The sequence below is a fragment of the Chiloscyllium plagiosum genome, chromosome 2 (genome assembly GCF_004010195.1).
Source record: "Chiloscyllium plagiosum isolate BGI_BamShark_2017 chromosome 2, ASM401019v2, whole genome shotgun sequence".
NCBI lineage: Eukaryota > Metazoa > Chordata > Chondrichthyes > Orectolobiformes > Hemiscylliidae > Chiloscyllium > Chiloscyllium plagiosum.
In genome coordinates this window covers 139,173,508-139,195,575 of record NC_057711.1, presented here as the reverse complement: position 1 = coordinate 139,195,575, position 22,068 = coordinate 139,173,508, and the positions used below count along the sequence as shown (strand labels likewise).

The 22,068-nt window shown below is 42.1% G+C and overlaps 2 protein-coding genes across 6 annotated transcripts in view; one reads left to right on the top strand and one right to left on the bottom strand.

Moving 5' to 3' along the window:
• The window catches only part of LOC122564420 (nuclear cap-binding protein subunit 1), an 80,286-nt gene extending 66,908 nt beyond the window's left edge, over window positions 1-13,378 (bottom strand). For both annotated transcript variants that reach the window (XM_043719261.1, XM_043719270.1), the window contains exon 1: window positions 13,223-13,378. In XM_043719261.1, the coding sequence (XP_043575196.1) occupies window positions 13,223-13,256 (34 nt within the window). In that variant the 5' untranslated portion in view covers window positions 13,257-13,378. The remainder of the gene's footprint in view (window positions 1-13,222) is intronic.
• Window positions 13,379-13,437: 59 nt separating this feature from the next.
• The window catches only part of LOC122564405 (thiosulfate sulfurtransferase/rhodanese-like domain-containing protein 2), a 31,267-nt gene continuing 22,636 nt past the window's right edge, over window positions 13,438-22,068 (top strand). Inside the window, exons 1-3 of one of the 4 annotated variants that reach the window (XM_043719239.1) lie at window positions 13,438-13,715; window positions 14,371-14,433; window positions 14,523-14,863. In XM_043719239.1, the coding sequence (XP_043575174.1) occupies window positions 13,590-13,715; window positions 14,371-14,433; window positions 14,523-14,863 (530 nt within the window). In that variant the 5' untranslated portion in view covers window positions 13,438-13,589. Of the gene's footprint in view, window positions 13,716-13,752; window positions 13,871-14,370; window positions 14,434-14,522; window positions 14,864-22,068 lie in introns of those variants that run through there. The other 3 variants (XM_043719219.1, XM_043719248.1, XM_043719229.1) reach the window with 3 other exon arrangements.

Below are 22,068 nucleotides of genomic sequence, written 5' to 3'. Positions count from 1 at the left end.
CTCTTGCTGAGATATTTGTATCATCGATAGTCACAGGTGAGGTGCTGGAAGACTGGAGGTTGGCAAACGTGGTCCCACTGTTTAAGAAGGGCAATAAAGACAAGCCAGGGAACCATAGACCGATGAACCTGACCTCAGTGGTGGGCAAGTTGTTGGAGGGAATCCTGAGAGACAAGATGTACATGTATTTGGAAAGGCAAGGACTGATTCGGGATAGTCAACATGGCTTTGTGTGAGGGAAATCATGTCTCACAAACTTGATTGAGTTTTTTGAAGAATTAATAAAGAAGATTGATGAGGGCAGAGCATTAGATGTGATCTATATGGACTTTAGTAAGGCGTTCGACAAGGTTCAAACTTTATTGCTGGAACAGCACAGCAGGTCAGGCAGCATCCAGGGAACAGGAGATTCGACGTTTCGGGCACAGGCCCTTCGACAAGGTTCCCCATGGGAGACTGATTAGCAAGGTTAGATCTCATGGAATACAGGGAGAACGAACCATTTGGATACAGAACTGGCTCAAACGTAGAAGACAGAGGGTGGTGGTGGAGGGTTGTTTTTCAGACTGGAGGCCTGTGACCAGTGGAGTGCCACAAGGATCGGTGCTGGGCCCTCTACTCCTTGTCATTTACATAAATGATTTGGATGCAAGCATAAGAAGTACAGTTAGTAAGTCTGCAGATGACACCAAAATTGGAAGTGTAGTGAACACCGAAGAGGGTTACCTCAGATTACAACAGGATCTGGACCAGATGGGCCAATGGGCTGAGAAGTGGCAAATGGAGTTTAATTCAGATAAGTGCGAGGTGCTGCATTTTGGGAAAGTAAATCTTAGCAGGACTTATACACTTAATGGTAAGGTCCTAGGAAGTGTTGCTGAACAAAGAGACCTTGGAGTGCAGGTTCATAGCTCCTTGAAAGTTGAGTCGCAGGTAGATAGGATAGTGAAGAAGGCGTTTGGTATGCTTTCCTTTATTGGTCAGAGTATTGAGTACAGGAGTTGGGAGGTCATGTTGCAGCTGGACAGGACACTGGTTAGGCCATTCTGGTCTCCTTCCTATCGGAAAGATTTTGTGAAACTTGAAAGGGTTCAGAAAGGATTTACAAGGATGTTGCCAGGGTTGGAGGATCTGAGCTACAGGGAGAGGCTGAACAGACTGGGGCTGTCTTCCCCGGAGCGTTGGAGGCTGAGGGGTGACCTTATAGAGGTTTACAAAATTATGAGGGACATGGATAGGATAAATGGACAAAGTCTTTTCTTGGGGTCGAGGAATCCAGAACTAGAGGGCATAGGTTTAGGGTGAGAGGGGAAGGATATAAAAGAGACCTAAGGGGCAACTTTTTCATGCAGAGTGTGGTACTTGCATGGAATGAGCTGCCAGAGGATGTGGTGGAGGCTGGTACAATTGCAACATTTAAGAGGCATTTGGATGGGTATATGAAAGGAAGGGTTTGGAGGGATATGGGCCAGACGCAGGCAGGTGGGACTAGATTGGGTTGGGATATCTGGTCAGCATGGACTGGTTGGACCGAAGGGTCTGTTTCCATGCTGTACATCTCTATGACTCTAAATATGGTTTCACATCTGGTAAGGTGAGAGTCTCATTTAAACAGTTCATCAGAATAAACATTGAACTATGGTTATAGAGGCAAGCAGTCACTCATGGTTACATAGTGTATGGTCCATTGATTAGTTGTAATGTTTCTACTGATTGTGAAGAATTGACTAGTTTGTCAGCTATTTTCAATTAAAAAGTAAACAAGCAAGCTAAAGTATTTACTTAAACTGAATATTGGTTATTAAACAAAGTCTTAGCTGCAGTAGAGCCAATTCACAACCCTAGGGACAAATCAGCCTTAATCTAATTGAATGGTGATTTTGTCTCAAGAAATTGAATAGTTTGCCCTGTTCCCAACTATACAAGATCACAACTACTGCCAAATATTAATGCATACTTAAAATAAACAGAATTAGACTACACATTTGGGACCAGGGCAGCATAAGATATTCTGTTACACCAGTGCAAACATAGCCATACAACCAGTCCTCGTTGTAAATATTTACACTCAAATCTTGACCAATCTTTCAGTGTATTCATAATAACCCAGCTGTGACTGCAATTCCACTTCACAGGAATTTTCACTATCTCATACCTGGCTACTTTTGAATTAGCTGTCTTAGATTAAATTTCAGTCTCCTAAAGCTAGCAATGTTTCATCTTAGGCAATCCTTGGGAAAAAGAATGATTTTCTTACACTCTGCTTCAAAGGATCCTGAGATGGTTGACAAACACAAAATGCAAAACTCTGCCAACTGTTGGGCAGATGATGCTTGGAGGGTCAAGTAGATATGTTTCTCCACATTCCCGGTGTGCTTGGTGCCTTGTTGAATTAGCCCTTGCTATTCTGGTTGGCCACAAGGCAGGGAGATTTGCCTCAAGAGTGCCTTGAGGATATCCCTGAAGTGTTCTGCCGATCTCCTGGGAGTCTCCTGTCATACCACGGTTTCAAGTACTTCATGATTCTAGAGTCAGATATGTCAAAGCTAGTTTTGAATGACAAGCCTGCTACTAGGTTGAGGATTTTTGGTGTTTGCTGTAAGCTATCCAACTGTCAAAAGCATAAAGGAGCTTCCAGTTCACTTCCATTTGGTAAATCATGACCTTAATCTGGAGTTTAAATCACGTTCCTCAAATACTTCCTCAGTCAACTGGTGGCTGAGTTGATATATTGAAGAAGAAAAAACTGATGTGCATCACTTGACGCCTGCATAAACCTTACTTCATAAATTATATTCTCACTACAATTGCATTATGGTTGTCCAATCCATCACCTTTATACCAACAGTATGACTGCTCCTTCCCCAATCACAAATCTGCATTTGTTTGATGCTATTTTAGTTGTTTACATTTATTTGCATATTTAAATAATTTACATTCAAAAATTAGTTGCAAAACAAAAAGCAAAAGGCAAGCACAATTCAGTTCTAAGTTTAAATGCTTCAATTTGCCAGAGATCCTTTGACAGCACCTTCCAAATCCACAACCACTTCCATCTTGAAGCATAAGGGCTGTAAATAGACGGGAACACCACCACCTATAAGTTCCCCTCCAAGCCACTCTTCATCCTGACTTGGAAATATATCACAGTTCCTTCACTGTCACTGGTTCAAAATCCTGGAACCTCCTCCCTTATGACACTGTGGGTTTACCTACAGCAAACAGACTGCAGGGATTTGAGAAGACAGCTCACAATCATCTTGTCAAAGGCAACTAGGGAAAGGCAATAAATACTGGCAGGCCAGTGATGCCCACTCCCATGAGCGAATTTTTAAAAAAGCAGCAGATTTTATAATTATGAACTTCTACACGGCCTTACAGGACAGTAAAAGTTTACGTAAAAACGTACCTGGGAAGTTAACATCCTTCAACTATGCATTCACAGTGCACAGTTCAACATATTAAGTTGAAGTGTGAATCAGCAATGATGGTCGAATGTAACCTGGATAGAAATTAAGTCAAAATGCCACCTTCAGGGAGCCTTGGTCTACTTAAAGGGGCACTGGCACCAGATTTAGTCAGCATTTGCTGAATAACCTCTTGGCACTGAGTGCAGATAAAATATGAATTGGTTAAATGCAGGTTAATTAAGGAATCCAGCAGGGATTTATGAAAAGTGGAACTCCTGCGAATTAGTTTTGGGACCATTGTTCTTCCTGATATACACTAATGATCTAAATCATAGTGTACAGGGCATGATTTTAAAATTTAAGAACAGTATAATATTTGGAAGTATTGTGAGAAAGATTGTTTAAAAGTTCAAAAGAACATAAACAGGTTATAGATTCACAGAGATATAGAGTTTAGAAACATACCTTTTGGTCCAACTCGTCCATGCCGACCAGATATCCTAAATAAAACTGGCCCCATTTGCCAGCATTTGGCCCAAAACCCTCCAAACCCTTCCTATTCATTTACCCTTTCCGATGCTTTTTAAATGTTGTAATTGTACCCACTTCCCCCATTTTCTCTGGCAGCTCATTCAATACATGCACGTTCCACCCTCTGCGTGAAAATGTTGCCCCTTAGGTCCCTTTTAAATCATTCCCCCCTCACCGTAAACCTATGCCCTCTAATTCTGGATTGCCCTACCCTGAGAAAAATACCTTTATTATTTACCCTATCCACACCCCTAATGATTTTATAAACCTCTAAATTTACTCCTCAGCCTCCAACACTCCAGGGAAAATAGCCCCGGCCTATTCAGCCTCTCCCTATAGATCAAATCCTCCAACCCGAGCAACATCCTTGTAAATTTTTTCTGAACCTTTTCAAGTTTCACAACATTCTTCCCATAGCAGGGAGACCAGAATTGCATGTAGTATTCCAACAGTGGCCTAATCAATGTTTTGTACAGCTGCAACATGACCTCACAACTCCTATGTTCAATGCACTAAACAAAATAGCAAGCATACCAAATGCTTTCTTCACTATCCTTTCTACCTTTATCCCCACTTTCAAGGAACTATGAAATGCACGCCAAGTGTTGTTCAGCAACTCTTGCTAGGACCTTACCATTAAGTGTATACGTTCTGCTAAGATTTGCCTTTCCAAAATGCAGAACCTCACATTTATCTAAATTAAACTCCATCTACCACTCCTTGGCATTGGTACATCTGACCAAGATGTTGTTATACTCTTAGATAACCTTCTTCGTTGTCCACTACATTTGCAAACTTACTAACCATACCTCCTACGTTCACATACAAATCATTTATATAAATGACAAAAAGCAGTAGACCCAGCATCGATTCTAGTGACACATCGCCGGTCACAGGCCTCCAGTCTGAAAAGCAACCCTTCAAAACCACCCTCTGTCTTCTACCTCTGATCCAGTTCTGTATCCAAATGGCAAGTTCTCCCTGTATTCCATGAGATCTGTCCTTGCTAACCAGTCTCCCATGGGGAACCTTATCGAACACCTTCCTGAAGTCCATATAGATCATGCCTACTGCTCTACCCTCATCAATCCTCTTTGTTACTTCTTCAAAAATTTCAATCAAATTTGTGAGACATGATTTCCCATGCACAAAGCTATGCTGACTATCCCTAATTAGTCCTTGCCTTTCCAAATACATGTACATCCTGTCCCTCAGGATTCCATCCAACAACTTGCCCACCACCAAGGTCCGTCTCACCAATCTCTAGCTCCTTGGCTTTTCCTTACCATCTTTCTTAAATAGTGGCACCATGTTAGCCAATCGCCAGTCTTCCAACACTTTGTCTGTGGCTATCAATGATACAAATATCTCAGCAAAGAGCTCAGCAATCACTCCCCTAGTTTTCTACAGAGTTCTAGGGTACACCTGATCAGGTCCTGGGGATTCATCTGCCTTTATGCATTTTAATACAGCCAGCACGACCTCCTCAGTAATATGGACATTTTTCAAGATAGAGATATACAGCACAGAATCAGACACTTCGGTCCAACTCGTCCATGCCAACCAGATATCCCAACCCAATCTAGTCCCACTTGGCAGCAGCTGGCCCATATTCCTCCAAACCCTTCCTATTCAAATACCTATCCAGATGCCTTTTAAATGTTGCAATTGTACTCGCCTCCACCACTTCCTCTGGTAGCTCATTCCACACACGTACCACCCTCTGCGTGAAAATGTTGCCCATTAGGTCTCTTTTATATCTTTCCCCTCTCACTCTAAACATATGCCCTCTGGTTTTGGACTCCCCCACCCCAGGGAAAAGACTGTCTACTTATCCTAGCCATCCCCCCAATGATTTTATAAATCTTTATTTATTTCCCCACATTCTCTATCTTCCATATCCGTCTCCATAGTTTGCTGGAATGGGTGGGCAAGTACAAGGTGAAATTTAATGCAGTGAAGCATGAATGATAATTTTCATAGGAAGAATGCAGGAGCTCCAAACGTGATACAGTAGCAGAGGAACTTGTGTATAAATGTGCACAAAATCTGAAGGTGACAGGATAGGTTGACAGTGCGGTTAAGAAAGCACACAGCATCACAGGGGCACACAAGGCAAAAACAAGGAAATGAAGTTAAGCCTATATAAACCATTGGTTTAGCCTTAATTGGGTAACGCATCCAGTTTGGGACACACATTTTAAGAAAGATGTGAAAGGAGCAAATAGGGTGCCAAGAAATTTCATAAGAATGATTCTAGGAATGAGATATATCAGTTATATAAATAAATTAGAGAAGTTGAGACAGTTTTGTATACTTTCATCAAATTTCCTCTCAATTGTCTCTTCTCTAAGGAGTCATGTGGGGGTTTTGACAATTAAACAAAAATTCATGAGATATGGAAATTGCCCTTGAATACACATGCTTTGTAGGCCATTGCTGTGAATCTGGCGATAAATATAGACCAGACCAAGTAAGGATGAAAGATTTATTTACCAAAGGGAAATGAGTGAACCAGATGGGTTTTGTAACAATTGGTGATGGTTTCATGTTCTCCATTACTGAGATTAGTTTTCACTTCAAGATTTTTATCAAGTGGCATGGTGAGATTTGAACTGGTCTCTCTAGAGAACATGAGAGTGGGCCTTTGGATTATCAAGTCAAGTGATGTTACCACCATTTTCCCCATACAGCTGATAGAGAAAAATGGCTCCAAGTGGTAACAGGATCAAGAACCAGAGGTCACAAACTTAAGGATAATTGGAAAATGATGCAATGACATGCTCAGTTAATTTTTAATGCAGCAAGTGGTTAGGATTCTAATATACTGTCTGAGAATGTGCTGGAGACAGGTTCATGAATTGGTTAATATCTGAAAAGAAAGGAATTGCTGGAAAACAGGGAAAAGGCACAGGAGAGGCTGATCCTTCAAAAAAAAACCAACAGAAACAATGTGCCAAATTGCCTTTTGTGCTGTAACTATTCTACAATGTTATGAGAACAGTCTTTCAACTCAAGCCAACATTTACCTGTATTTACTCTATAACCTTTATATGCGTATCTAACAAAGATCCATCAGTCTCAGGTGTAAAAGCATTAATTGATCTATAATTTATCACCTTTTAAATGGGAGAATTCTCCATTTGCATACCACCATTTGCTGAAAGAAAAGCTTGGTGAAAGTGAGGACTACAGATGCTGGAGATCAGAGTCAAGATTAGAGTGGTGCTGGAAAAGCACAGCATGTCAGGCAACATCTGAGGAGCAGGAAAATCGATGCATCGCAAGCTCCCCTAGCTCCTCCAAACAGCCAGGTTTTGATTTAAAGGTTATGTGCTCTTGTCCTATTGACACCAACAGAAAAAACTTTTCTTTATCTATCTTAACAGATAACAATTCCTTTCAAGATCCTAAAAAATCTCAAATCAAATAAATCATCCTCATTTTACTATATTTCAGAAAATACTTAAATTATGCCTGTAATCTCTTATGTAATCTGATTCTTAGAGCTCCGATGACAATTTGATTCATCTATACTGTACTCCTTCCAAGACCAACATGTTCCAAGATTTGGTAACCAAAACTGTATACAGTATTGCAGACATGATCTAACCAGGTCATTGTAGCAAAGTATTATCTTTATATTCCAAATCAGAAAAGCCAGTATTCTATTACCCTTTTTGATTTATTTTTACCTACTCCATTTTAGTGATCCATGTAAGTGGACTCCTAAATGTCCATGGTCTTCCGCCGCTGCTATTTCGTTTACCTTTAAAATACCAGGATGTATCCTTTATCTAGTTCAAAATGGATGACATTATACCTACAATGCAAATCTATCCATCATAGTTTTGCCCACTCAATCAACATCTGTTTTTAAAGGGCCCAGATTACCACTGACTAGCAATTTTTTTCCAATATAAAATGGTTTTAAAAAACTGAAATAACTGTGATTTTTTTACAAATTTCTTTACAATAATTGATAGGGAAGGAAAATAATTATGATCAGCTACCCTCTAAAATAACATTCTTGCAAAGTTCAGTACTTTAAAAATAGATGTTCATAAATGTATTACAAGCTGATCTTTAATATGCAAAACCTAATATTTAGATACTGAATGTTACTATGTTTCTTTATTTGTTTTGCTTCTGGTCTCTAGTACCACATCAATGTTCAAGTCCAAAAATAAATCACACTGGAAAATGCTTTTTTAGATTCTCTACAGTTTGGAAACAAACTATTTGGCCCAACAAAGTCCACACCATCCCTCAAAGAGTAGCCCACCCAAACCTATTTCCCTGACTAATGCACCTAACACTATGGGCAATGTCTAGATTAGAGTGGTGCTGGAAAAGCACAAGCAGGTCAGGCAGCATCCGAGGAGCAGGAAAATCAACGTTTTGGGCAAAAGCCCTATTCCTGATGAAGGGCTAGTCAGTGGTAATGTGGGCCTTTTAAAAACAGATGTTGATTGAGTGGGCAAAACTATGATGGATAGATTTGCATTGTAGGTATAATGTCATCCATTTCGAACTAGATAAAGGATACATCCTGGTATTTTAAAGGTATAGACTCTGGTTTCCAGCATCTGCAGTCCTTGTTTTTACCTACTATGGGCAATGTAGCAAGGCCAATCCCCCTAACCTGCACATCTTTGGACTGTGGGAGGAAACCAGAGCACCCAGAAGAAACTCCACACAGTCACCCGAGGCTGGAATTGAACTCACGTCCCTAGCTCTGTGAAGCAGCAGTGCTAATCACTGGGCCACTGTGCCATTTGTGAACCGCTTGTGTAGAAGTAGGACACATGGTATCACTAAAAGACAAACCTGGGCAAACTGCAGTCTGTAAGCCATAACCAGTTCACAGGAACTCCTAACACAGCCCACGGTTGCACCAGAGAATTCCAAGAAAATAGTATTTCAAAGCCAATAGAAGTATGCAAAGTATATTGGCATTGGCCAATGATCAGGCAAGGGGTGTGATTTTCTTGAACATTGCCAATGGCAGCCATGTTAGAGGTAAGGAACACATGTGGAAGAGCAGTGGATGCAACACAAGGTAAATGTGTATTCAGATGCACCTAGTAGTTTACTGCAGTTTTGATCTCTGTTGATTTCCCAATTTTAAAACTTCAACTTATTTTCTCTCAAGATTTCAATGTTCTTTATGAAAAGTCAACCTGTTTTGTTTCGCCATTTTTCTGTACTTTGCTCACTGAAGGTACAGACCCTTGCTGAGGCATGGTGCCACTGGCACTGGCAGTCTAGGACTGGAACCTTCAGGTCTAAAGATAATGCATGTGGAGCAAAATGCATTGGTAGCATTTTAAAACCTATTGGGAAGTTATTAAACTCCAACTCTAGGAATGGGAGAGGACACAGACAATCGCACTCCCTTCAAGATGTGGCTATTATCCTTTAGGACTGAGATAAGGAGAAATGTCATCACTATGAATCTTTGGAATTCTTCACCCTAGAAAGTTGTGTCAATGAACATATTCAACATAACTTAACAAATGTTTGCATTCAAAGGGAAACAAAGAGGATTTGACAAGAAGTGGAATTGAGGTTGGAGACAGGTTCAGGGGCTATGTGGCCTACTCCTGTGCCTACTTCAAGATGTCGGAACATTTATGGGATGGAAGAAAACCGTCCAGCCTAACATATTTGCAAGAGAGGGCTATCCAGTCTAATTCCACCTTCCATCTCCTGGTCCATAGTCTTGCAAGTTACACCACCTCAAGTGCATATGTTTTGGTTACTACTTTTTCATGCAGTGCATTCCAGATCTTCTGAAATATAACATACTCAACTCCCTCCAATTCTGCTGCCAACTACTTTAACTCATTGACGAATTATTGACCTCTGCAAACAAAAAAAGGTTCTTCCTGTCCATTCTATCTTTGTCCCTCATAATTTTACACAGATCAATTAAATCTCTCAGCCTCTTAGGTTCTAAAGAAAAAGCACCCAACCTATCAAATGTCCCCTTGTAGCAAAACTTCTTTAATCCTGGCAACATTCTTGTAAGACTTTTGTGGTCTCTCTAGTACAAACTCTTTTCTTTGCATAACTCAGTGACCAGAACTATATACAATACTCTCGCGAGTGTTAACAGTTCTAGTGAAACCTTCCTCCTCTCATACTCCATGATTCAACCAATAACAAAGTATTCTATATACCTCCCATACTATCTGATCTGGCTACATTCAAGTGGCTATACATATACACTTCAAGGTCCCTCTCTTCCTGTACATCTTTCAGAATCCCAACATTTACGACATATTCCCTTGCTTTTTTTGTCCTCAAAACACACTACCTCATTTTCCACATTGAAATTCATTTGTCACATTTCTACCCACTTTCCCGATACATCATCAGCTTCCTACAGTCTAGAATTTTCCTTTTCACTATTAACTGATTTTCTATTAAACCAATTTTCATATCCACAAACATCTTAATTATGCTCCAGACAAAAGGTCTAAATCCTTAGTATGTAACACAAATACCAAGGGACTCAGAAAAGAGTCCAGTAGAACATAATTTGAACAACCTTCCTGCCACAAAGGTATCTGTCAAAATTAACTTTCCGCTTCTACCACAGAGCCTATTTTGGATCCAACTTGCTATTTTACCACTGATGCCATGAACTTTTAAGTTACATGTGGGACTATGTTATAAATCGTCACTAACATGCACATGGACAACATTCACTGTGCTCCCTTCAACAATCCTCCTTAGTACCTCAAAAGTGTCTCTGGACCAAAAGCATTAATTCAATTTCTCTCTCTATAGATGTTGTGAAACCTGAGGTGTTCCAGCAATTTCTGTTATTTCAGATTTCCAGCATCAACAGTTTTTATTTTGCATAGGGCCAATGGGATCAGTTCTGGGACTGATATCAGGAGATAGGGACAGTGGGATCAATTCTGGGATTAATATCAGGTTTAGAGAGATAGTGGCATAAATTCTGGGATTAATATTAGGTTATAGGGACAATGGGATCAATTCTGGGATTGATATCAAAACTATAGGGACAGTTGGATCAACCTGAGATTGATACCAGGACTGTAGGGATAGTGGGATCAACCTGAGATTGATACCAGCACTATAGGGACAGTGGGATCAACCTGAGATTAATACCAGGACTATAGGGACAGTGGGATCAACCTGAGATTGATACGAGGACAACAGGGATAGTGAGATCACATCTGGGATTGATACCAGTACTATACAGATAGTGGGATCAGTCAGGGAATGGTAGCAGGACTATAGGCTGTGGGATCAGTCTGGACAGGAATATATGGACAGGAATATATATACCAGGAATATATGGACAGTGGGATAAATTCTGGGATTAATACCAGGTTTATAGGGATAGTGGGATAAATTCTGGGATGATATTAGGCTATAAGGACAGTGGGGTCAATTCTGAGATTGATACCAGAACTATGGGGACAGTGGCATCAGTTTGGGGTTGATACCAGGACTGTAGGGATGGTGGGATCAGCCTGGGATTGATACGACTATACGGATGGTGGGATCAGCCTTGGATTGATACCAGGACAACAAGGGCAGTGTGGTCAGCCTGGGGTTGATACCAGGACTATAGGGGCAGTGGGGTCAGACTGGGTTGATACCAGGACTATAGGGACAGTGGGATCCGTCTGGGGTTGATACCAGGACTATAGGATAGTGGGATTAATCTGGGAATGGTAGCAGGACAATAGGGACTGTGGGATCAGTCTGGGATTGATACCAGGAATATAGGAAAGGTGTGATCAATTCAAGGATTGATAACAGAACTAGAAGGACAGTGGGATCAATTCTGGGATTGATAACAGAACTAAGGACAGTGGGAGCAATTCTGAGATTAATACTAGGTTATAGGGACAGTGAGATAAATTCTGGGATTGATATTAGGCTAACGACAGTGGGATCAATTCTGATTGATAGCAGAACTATAGGGACACTGCGATCAACCTGGGATTGATACTAGGACTATAGGGACAGTGGGATCAGCATGGGGTTGATACCAGGAGAATAGGGACAGTGGGATCAGTCTGGGGTTGATACCAGGGCTATAGGGATAGTGGGAATCAGCCTGGGGTTGATACCAGGACTATCGGGACTGTGAGATCAGTCTGGGGTTGATACCAGGACTATCGGGACAGTGGGATCAGCCTGGGGTTGATACCAGGACTATACGGACAGTGTGATCAGTCTGGGGTTGATACCAGGGCTATAGGGACAGTGGGGATCAGCCTGGGGTTGATACCAGGGCTATAGGGACAGTGGGGATCAGCCTGGGGTTGATACCAGGACTATCGGGACTGTGAGATCAGTCTGGGGTTGATACCAGGAGAATAGGGACAGTGGGATCAGTCTAGGGTTGATACCAGGACTATACGGACAGTGTGATCAGTCTGGGGTTGATACCAGGGCTATAGGGACAGTGGGGATCAGCCTGGGGTTGATACCAGGACTATAGGGACAGTGGGATCAGCCTGGGGTTGATACCAGGACTATCGGGACAGTGTAATCAGTCTGGGGTTGACACCAGGATTATAGGGACAGTGGGATCAGCCTGGGATTGATACCAGGACTATAGGGACAGTGGAATCAGCCTGGGATTGATACCAGGACTATCGGGACAGTGTGATCAGTCTAGGGTTGACACCAGGATTATAGGGACAATGTGATCAGCCTGGGGTTGATACCGGGACTATAGGGACAGTGGAATAAGTCTGGGGTTAATACTAGGAGAATAGGGACAGTGGGATCAGCCTGGGGTTGATACCAGGACTATAGGGACAGTGGGATCAGTCTGGGGTTGATACCAGGAGAATAGGGACAGTGGGATCAGCCTGGGGTTGATACCAGGACTATAGGGACAGTGGGATCAGCCTGGGGTTGATACCAGAACTATAGGGACAGTGTGATCAGCCTGGGGTTGATACCAGGAGAATAGGGACAGTGTGATCAGCCTGGGATTGACACCAGGAGAATAGGGACAGTGTGATCAGCCTGGGGTTGACACCAGGACTGTAGGAGCAATGGGATTATACGGGACGATACTTTATGTGGGAAAATAAGCAATGGAGGCTGTTGAATAATATCGATATCTGGAGATAACGATAGCGGGAACTAGACATGGTTATCACTGATTGAATAAGGCCGCTCTCAGTACCAAAGAGGATTAATAAACCGGTAGTCACTCAGTAAGGTAACAGACTAAGTGAAGCGCTCGCATCGTGCGCTGCCGCCGTTTCACCCACCGTCATTATCGTCACTGTGCCGTCTTCTCGACATTTCTGTCCGGGGCCGATATCACGAGCAGCCGAGAACAAGGTAATCGCTCGCTGGGCTTTGCGGCCGGTCCACCACCGCTCCTAGCCCTTTCTCCGGTCACTCACAACTTCCCCCAACGACAACCCCCCTCCCCCCCCCCCTCCCCCCCCCCGATTATGGCGGGCACTCTGTTACATGCACTTCCGGGGTAAATCCTCGCGTGTTGGCCAAGTGGTTCCGGTGGGAGGGTTGGTCTGAGGCGGAGGCGACGAGAAGCTTTCTCTCTCTCTCTCTCTCACTCGCTCGCTCCCTGGAGCTGGCTTCGGGAGACCCCTGCCCGCGAGCCCCGCTGCCATGGAGACACCGCTCCATCCAGGAACGCTCGAGCCGGGCGTTGAGAGGTGGCACGAGCTGAAAGGCTGCGGGGCGCGCGCCCTGCCGAGGCCGAGCCGCAAGCGCCGGGGAGCCGTTAGGAAACGGGTGAGAGCCCGGGGCGAGGAAACGGTTAAAATCAGCGAGGGTGGGGAAAAAGGATAAGAGTCTGGGGGAGTCGGGAAACGGGTGAGATCCCGGGGGAGGAAGGTCAGGAAAAGTTTGGAAGTCGGCTGGCGGGTGTGAAGGGTCTTGACTCCAGGGTAGGTTGAGAACTGGGCTGGGTCAAGACAGGGTTTGTGTCGTTTGACAGACCAGAACCACTTCTCAACTATTTATTTGTCTTTTTTTTGCGGGGCTGGGGGGGGGGCATCAGATACAAATAACGATCTGTCCAACGCTTGTTGGCAATAAGGTTTAGCCCACAGTGACAAATGTTACTTGCAATAACAGTAATTTATAACCTGATGAAAACATGAAGCTGTTTCACTTGCTTAAATTCGCATTTTGGCTTTGGTTCTTTAGTTGTAATCCTCTTCTAGAATGCTTCATTTGATGTAGAATTCTGTTTGAAGCCTGACATTTTTTTTGATGCTGCGTAAAAGTAATCTTCATAGATCTAGGCATATTCCATGATTCGTGCTTGATCCTGAAAGTAAAAGGAACTGAAAGCAAATTATTTCAAAAATTCTTAGTTTTTGAGACATATAATTAAAATGCTAAGTTGTATTTGGTGAGGAATACTGATTTTTATTGTGACCAGCATCGTAGACCAAATGATCCACAATCTGTCATAATCAATGAAGAAATGCATATGTGCTTTCTAGTAAGTATTTAAGATAAACGATCAAATGTATTCCCTATAGTTTTCCTTTCTGTATTATACTTTAATTTACATATATACTCATTTTATAGGCATTCGCCCTCTTTATCAATTCACGACAAGTACCTAAAGTTGGCAGTACCTCACCACAAGAATTGGGTAGGCCAAATGTTCATTGGGAATGCTGTGGGCAGCAGTTTGAAAAAGTGGAGGACATTCACAAGCATGTGGCCAATGAACATATGCCTGAGGTTATACAACAGACTGAAGCTATTTTCAAGATGTTTGCCCAAAAAAGCAAGTTGACAACAGTACCTGATTCTTCTTCAGATCACAATGTTGTATCACCACAGCACAGTGGAACTAAAAAAGAATTTGACATATCCAAGTGGTTGCCTGATACAAGTCACATAAATTTTGATGAGCTAACGTGGTAAGAACTTTGTAAGAGTCTTTTGTTAGTTACACTAAATTGTGAAAGTATTTAAGTTGTTACGCATCTGCACTTTCTAGGGCTTGTTTGAAAATTTGGAACTCCAGTACTGTTAGAAAATTGTTCAATTTTACAGTGCTTTGTATGGCTAAAATTACCCTCCTAATAATTTCAAACAGCTTAATTAAGACACTCATGATGCTTCAAAATCACTTTGAGTTGGATTCGCAATTCTTTGTGCTGGAAGCCTTCTATGTATTACACATGAGACCCTCGAAGCTTTGAAGTTACACTTCTGTTTCTCAGTGTTGCCAAATTTAAATAGTATTCCTCTTAGCACTGTTCTATTAAATGAGTATTAATTGTCCATTATTTATGTTATAATTGACAAATCTGGGAACATGTGAGATATGGCACAACCTACTTTGGCCTTCACATTTCAAGATGAGCAAGAATATAAATAAATATGCATTTTTGATTTCCTCACCCATAGGAATCTGCATGAATATTGAAAAATGCACCACTGTAGAATGGACTTTTATACTCATTTGATATAACGACCATTTTAATCATGGTTTGACACATTCAGATGAAATATCCAGATTCTCCAAAGCTAGATGATGTATATAGTAGTCCATCTGTATCTGCAGGTGATACGTTCCAAGACCCACCGTGGATGGTAACGAACTCTATCATTTAAATGGGAAACTTACCTCCCTGGCAGATCCCTGGTCCCTGGATCTGGAAGTTCCATGTGATGTTTTCAGGCCGCGGTAAAGCACAGATAACTGAAACCGTGGAAACCAATTCCACAGATACAGGGGTTCTACTGTAAATAACGTAATGGACTGGCAAGCTATGTTTAATATATTGACATTCATTTTTAGTAGAAAAGTGTGGCACTGGAAAAGCACAGCAGATCAGGTAGTATCCGAGGAGGAGCAGAGTCGTCGTTTCGGGCATTAGCCCTGGTGGGGGAGGGGAGATGGAGGGGAAGGAGTAGAGGATCTGAGAGATAAATGGGGGATAAGGGTAGGGGGAAGGTGATAGGTAGATGCAGATGAGGTGGTGATAGTGATAGGTCAGAAGGTGATGGGTAGATGCAGATAGGTGGGAAGAAAGATGGACAAGTAGGACAGTTCAAGAAAGTGGTGCTGAATTAGGGTTTGTATCTGGGATGCAGTGGGGGGAGGGAGATTGATTAGGAAAGTCGATGTTGGTGGCATGTGGTTGAAGGATCCCAAGGCGGAAGATACAGTGTTCTTCCTCCAGTCATTGAGTGGCTTGGATTTGGTGGTGGAGGAGGCCCAGGACTTGCATGTGGGTGGCTGGGGCGGGCAGGGGGGAGATGTTGTAGTGGTCGGCCATAGGGCAGTGAGATTGTTTGTGCGTGTGTTACTGCGATGTTCCATTTTACCCAAGCTAAGTCTATCTTTTACAGAGAGAATTAAGTCTCTTGCTTACAGTTGCTTTAAATGTTTTCTATGAAGTTTGAACCTTCTGAGTTTTAATCAGTTAGATTCCCTGCCCTCAACAATAGTCTTAAATTGATATTAGATGGTGATCTCATTCAGTTTAAATGAATTGCTTATGTGAAAATGGTTTTAAAGAAAATCATAGAGTCAGCATAGTTTTATGGAAGGTAGATTGTGTTTGACTTATTTGCTAGAGTTTTTCAAAGATGTGGCAAGCTTAGTGGACAATGGGAAACCTGAAAATGTTATATTTCTGGACTTGCAGAAGGCATTTGATAACACACTGCACAAAGGTTAATGCACGATGTATGATCACATAAGGTTGGGGTAATTTATTAGCTTTGTTAGAGGATTGGCTAATCAACAGAAAGCAGAGAGTCAGGATAAATGGATCTTTTTCTGGCTGGCAAGATGTAACTTGGGGTTACCATGGGGTTTGGTCCTTGGAGCTCCAACCCTTTACAATTCATATTAATGACTTGAATACAGGGGTAAGGGTAATATAGTCACATTTGCAGATGACACTAATACAAGTAGATGAGTAAATTGCAATGAACAAATTAGAGAGTACCTGTATTACCAATGGATATGGATTGATCAGGAGAATGGGCCAAAATTTGGCAGATGGCATTTAACATGGGTAAGTGTGAGGTTCTACCTTTTGATCAGAAGAATAGAAAGGCAACTTGTTATGAAAATGGAGAGAAACTCGGTGATTCGGAGGAGTGGGATCTGGGTTTCCTTGTACGTAAACTGCAGAAAGCTAGCATGCAGATAATAACGGGGAATTTTGGCATTTAATGCTAAAGGAATAGTGTGCAAATGAAGGGAACACTTGCAGCAACTGTACAAAGCGATAGTGGAACTGGCCTGGAGTATTGTTCCTCTTGAGGGATTAGATTACAATAGATTACCTACAGTGTGGAAACAGGCCATTCGGCCCAACAAGTCCACACCGACCTTCTGAACAGTAACCCAACCAGACACATTACCCTCTGACTAGTGCAACTAACACTATAGGCAATTTAACATGGCCAATTTCCTGACCTGCACATCTTTAGACTGTGGGAGGAAACCGGAGCACCTAGAGGAAACCCACGCAGACACTGGCAGAATGTGCAAATTCCACACAGACAGTGTGGAATTTGCCCGAGGCTGGAATTGAACACTGGTCCCTGGTGCTGTGAGGCAGCAGTGCTAACCACTGAACCACTGTGCTACCCTCATGTAGTTGCACTGGAGACAGTTCAGAGGAGGTTCACTCGATTGATTCCGGCGATGAGGAGTTTGTCATATGAGGTCAGATTGAGGAGTTTAGGCCTACATTATCTAGAATTTAGGATGAGAGGACATTTGATTGAGATATATAAGTTGCTGTTGTAGGGCATTCTGGAATGAGAGATCATTGTTTTCAGGTAAGGGGTTGTAGATTTAAAACAGATGAGAAATTACTTCTCTCAAGAGGGTTGCGAATCTGGAATTCGCGACCCCAGTATGTGGTGGATGACGGGACATTGAGTAAATTTGAGAAAAAGATAGGCAGATTTTTAACTAGTGATGTGTTGAAGAGTTATGTAAAACAGGCAGGAAAGTGGACTTGAGGCTGTGATAAAATTAACCATGCTTGTGTTGAATGGTGGAGCTTGCTCGAGGGGCTGAATTGTTTATCTAATTGAGTGAATTTTCTTCATGTTCTTTGAATTCCAGGTTGGATACAAATGTTTGATCTTGATAAGTAAATAATGTCACTGTAGTCCATAGATAACAGATGGTGGTTTGACTTGCCTCTGATGAGGGAAGAAATTGAGAAGGAAGGATCTTTAGCCTCAGCCAGTGTGGGAATTGAACCCCAAGCTGTTGGCATCACTATGCCATGCAAACCAGATGTCCAGCCAGCTGAGCAGCCAACCCCAAATCTTGATAAATAAGTAATTTTTTTGTAATCACTCAAACTAGGCTTTGTTTATGATAAGGATGTTAACACATACAATCAAAGTACAGCAACTAAACTTGCAACACTTTAGGAAGCATTGTACATTTGTACAAAATTTCAAATACAGTGTATGTAATAAATACTGGTGTTGTCATTGTACATGTACATTCTGAATGAATGATGCACATGGATAGCATCCTTGTGCTTTTGAAGTTACAGTTACTCCATGTGAGCAATATTGCATTTGGATAGAAAGAAAGTGATAGGTCTCGCAGAGACAAAGGCTGCCATTAGTGGTTGCACAGAAAGGAGTTGACTGCTGATCCTTTGTAGGCTATCTGGTGGAATGCAGGCTGAAAGACAACCTCTGGTTAGAAAGATTCTAGACATTCCTCCTGGCTTTGCCAGGGCGCAAACATTGCTGAATTGGTCTGTAAAGCTTGTGGTCAGGTTGGGAATTGTCTGAAATCCTGAGGGAAATATCTTTTGATGGTCACGCAACTTTACAACATGGTGAAATGAGGAGACGTGGATTTCTGTACTACCCTATACTTGACTAATGTACTCATTCACATGCATGATTCTCATAAGGCAAGATCTCGGTTTCATAGGGAGACAAGAGCCTCGTTGAGACACAAAGGAAATCTAAAAATAAGGTAAACCAGTCCATTCATGCACATGTCACAGCTGGGTCAGCATCATCATTGGATGAAATCTGAGGATCATTTGGCTTGCAAAGGTGGAATGGACTGAAAGTTACACCTTTCAAACTCCAAAGTGGGAGTTTCCCATTCCAAGTGTCTGGTCAAACAATACACATGGTAGTCTCAGACTGTTCATTAAGAGCAGGATGAGGAAAATTACATGATGCTGCAATAGATTCTAAAGTACGTTGAGCACAAATTTGAAAATCTGTTTGAGTGTCCAGTGGCAGAGCTTTGGAAGATGGGAAACGAAGGAATGACCAAATTGTCCATCATTGTTCCCAACAAAACCCATTCCACATATCTGCTGTCACAATAGTGCACCTAACCCTTCTTGTTGACTACTCTCTGAGAGTAGAAACAGTGAGGAATTTCGTATAGATGTGTGCTCCATTTGTAGATAGCAATTATAAACAGAGGATTTGAGAACAAAACCAACTTTTTAGGAGTGGTGATTTGCTGGAAGACCTCAATGTCACATTTTCTTTGATTGTCATCCCACAATCACTAGCTTTCACAAATATGCAGGAATTCTTGCACAAGAAAAAACAAGGCTATCTTAAAATAAAGAAATATTGCTACATTATCTCCAAGTGTGGAAAGCTACAATACTAAAAAAGCCATTCTGAATTATTACTGACTTAACCTGTTTTGTGCAGATATGGTATTTACAGTAGGTGTCTGGCAGAATAATAGCTCTCTGTGGTTCTTTGTAAACTGTGCTCAGGGCAGGTAAAATATATTCCAGTTATCCAGTAGTTATGCTTGAAGGTGACATTTGTTCTGTACCTTTGTAGGCTGTGTGTAGTATTGCTGCTTCATTTAGTGTTAATTCTCTCAATCTTTTCTAGTGCTTTGCCTTCTCCAGTTGGGGCATGTTTAGTGCAGAGTTCCAAAACCAAACTCTTGCATAGTTTTAACCATCTTTTAGTCCATCCAAGTTGTTTATAGTTTATTTTGATTTTGCTGAAGTAAAGCCATTACCATTGTTAGTAACTGTAGAGTAAGTTCAAAGCTTCTGAACAGATTCTGCTAATTATTTGGTTATAGAATGTGTAGTGAAGCTTCTCAAAGATAGGACTGTGGGTGAACATAAATCTTAGGTAACATATGAACATAGAAGATTGGAGCAGGAGAAGGCCGTTCGGCCCTTTGAGCCTATTCACAATTCAACGTCATCATACCTGATCGTCCAACTCAACAGTCTAATCTTGCTTTTTCCCCATAACCTTTGATTCCATTCGCCCCAAGTGCTATATCTAGCTGCTGCTTGAATACGATCAATGTTTTGATGTCATCTACTTACTGTGGTAATGAATTCTAGAGGCTCACCATTCTGGGTGAAGAAATGTCTCCCCATCTCTGTCCTAAATGCTCTATCCCAAATCTTCAGACTGGTACCCTTGCACACATTCACCATCAGGAACATCCTCCCTGCATCTACCCTGTCTAGTCCTGTTAGAATTTTAGAAGTCTTCATGAGATTTCCCCCCACCCCTAAATTTGTCTGAACTCCAGCAAAAACAGTCCTAACTTGGTCAATCTCTCCTCATACATCAGTCCCGCTATTCCCAGAATCAGCCTGGTAAGCCTTCACTGCATTCCCTCGAAAGCAAGAGCATCCTTCCTCAGAAAAGGAAACCAAACTGCATACCATATTCTAGGTGTGGCCTCACCAAGGCCCTGTATAACTGTAACAACACATTCCTGCTTTTGTACTCAAAACCTCTTGCAATGAAGGTCAACATACCATTTGCCTTCTTTACTGCCTACTGCATCTGCATGCTTACCTTCAGCAACTGGTACACAAAGTTACCCAGGTCTTGCTGCATACTCCCCTCTCCCAATTTACAGCCATTCAGGTGGTAATCTACCTTGTTTTTGCTTGCAAAGTGAATAACCTCACATTTATGCAAATTGTACTGCATCTGCTTTTGATTTGCCCACTCACCCAACCTATCCAGATCATGCTGAAAGGTCTCTGCATCCTCGTCACAATTCACCCTCCCACCCAATTTGGTATCATCTGCAAACTTTGAGATGTTACATTTTGTTACTTCATCTAAATCAATAATATATAATGTGCATAGCACTAGTCCTGTAGCAGCACTAGTCCTGTAGCATTCCACTAATTACTGCCTGCCAATTTGAAAATAACCAATTAATTCCTACTCTTTGTTTCCTCTCTGCCAACCAGTTTTCTATCCATCTCAATACACTTCCCCCAATCCCATGCTCTTTAATCTTGCACAATAATTTTATGTGGGACTTTGTCCAATGCTTTCTGAAAGTCTAAATATATCACATCAAGTGGTTCCCCCTTGTCAACACTACTAGTTACATCTTCATAGAATGCCAACAGATTTGTCAAGCATGACTTCCCCTTCATAAATCCATGCTGACTCTGTCTAATCCTGCACTGTTTTCTAAATGCTCCTCTATAAAAGTATAGATAATTGATTCGAGAATTTTCTCCACTACTGATGTTAGGCTTACTGATCTATAATTCCCTGGTTTCTCTCTACTTCCCTTTTTGAATATTTGAATAACGTTAGTTACCCTCCAATCTGCAGGGACTGTACTAGAGTCTATACATTCCTAGAAGAGGACCAGCAGTGCATCCAATATTTCTAGAGCTACTTCCGTAAGTACTCTGAGATGTAGATTATCAGGCTGATCAACCAGGATTCTCTCCCACCCTCTGACGACCCCTTCTCCCGCCTCTAACACACCCCATCCACCTGGGCACTCCGTGCTGGCCTCTTACCTGCCCTCGATCTCTTCATAGCTAACTGCCGCCGTGACATTAACCGCCTCAACTTCTCCACCCCTCTCACCCACTTCAACCTCTCACCCTTGGAACGTGCAGCCCTCCACTCGCTCCGTTCCAACCCCAACCTCACTATCAAACCGGCAGACAAGGGAGGCGAGGTAGTAGTTTGGCGCACCGACCTTTACACCGCTGAGGCTAAATGCCAGCTCGCGGACACCTCCTCCTACTGCCCCCTTGACCATGACCCCACCTCCCACCACCAAACCATCATCTCCCAGACCATTCATAACCTCATCACCTCAGGGGATCTCCCATCCACC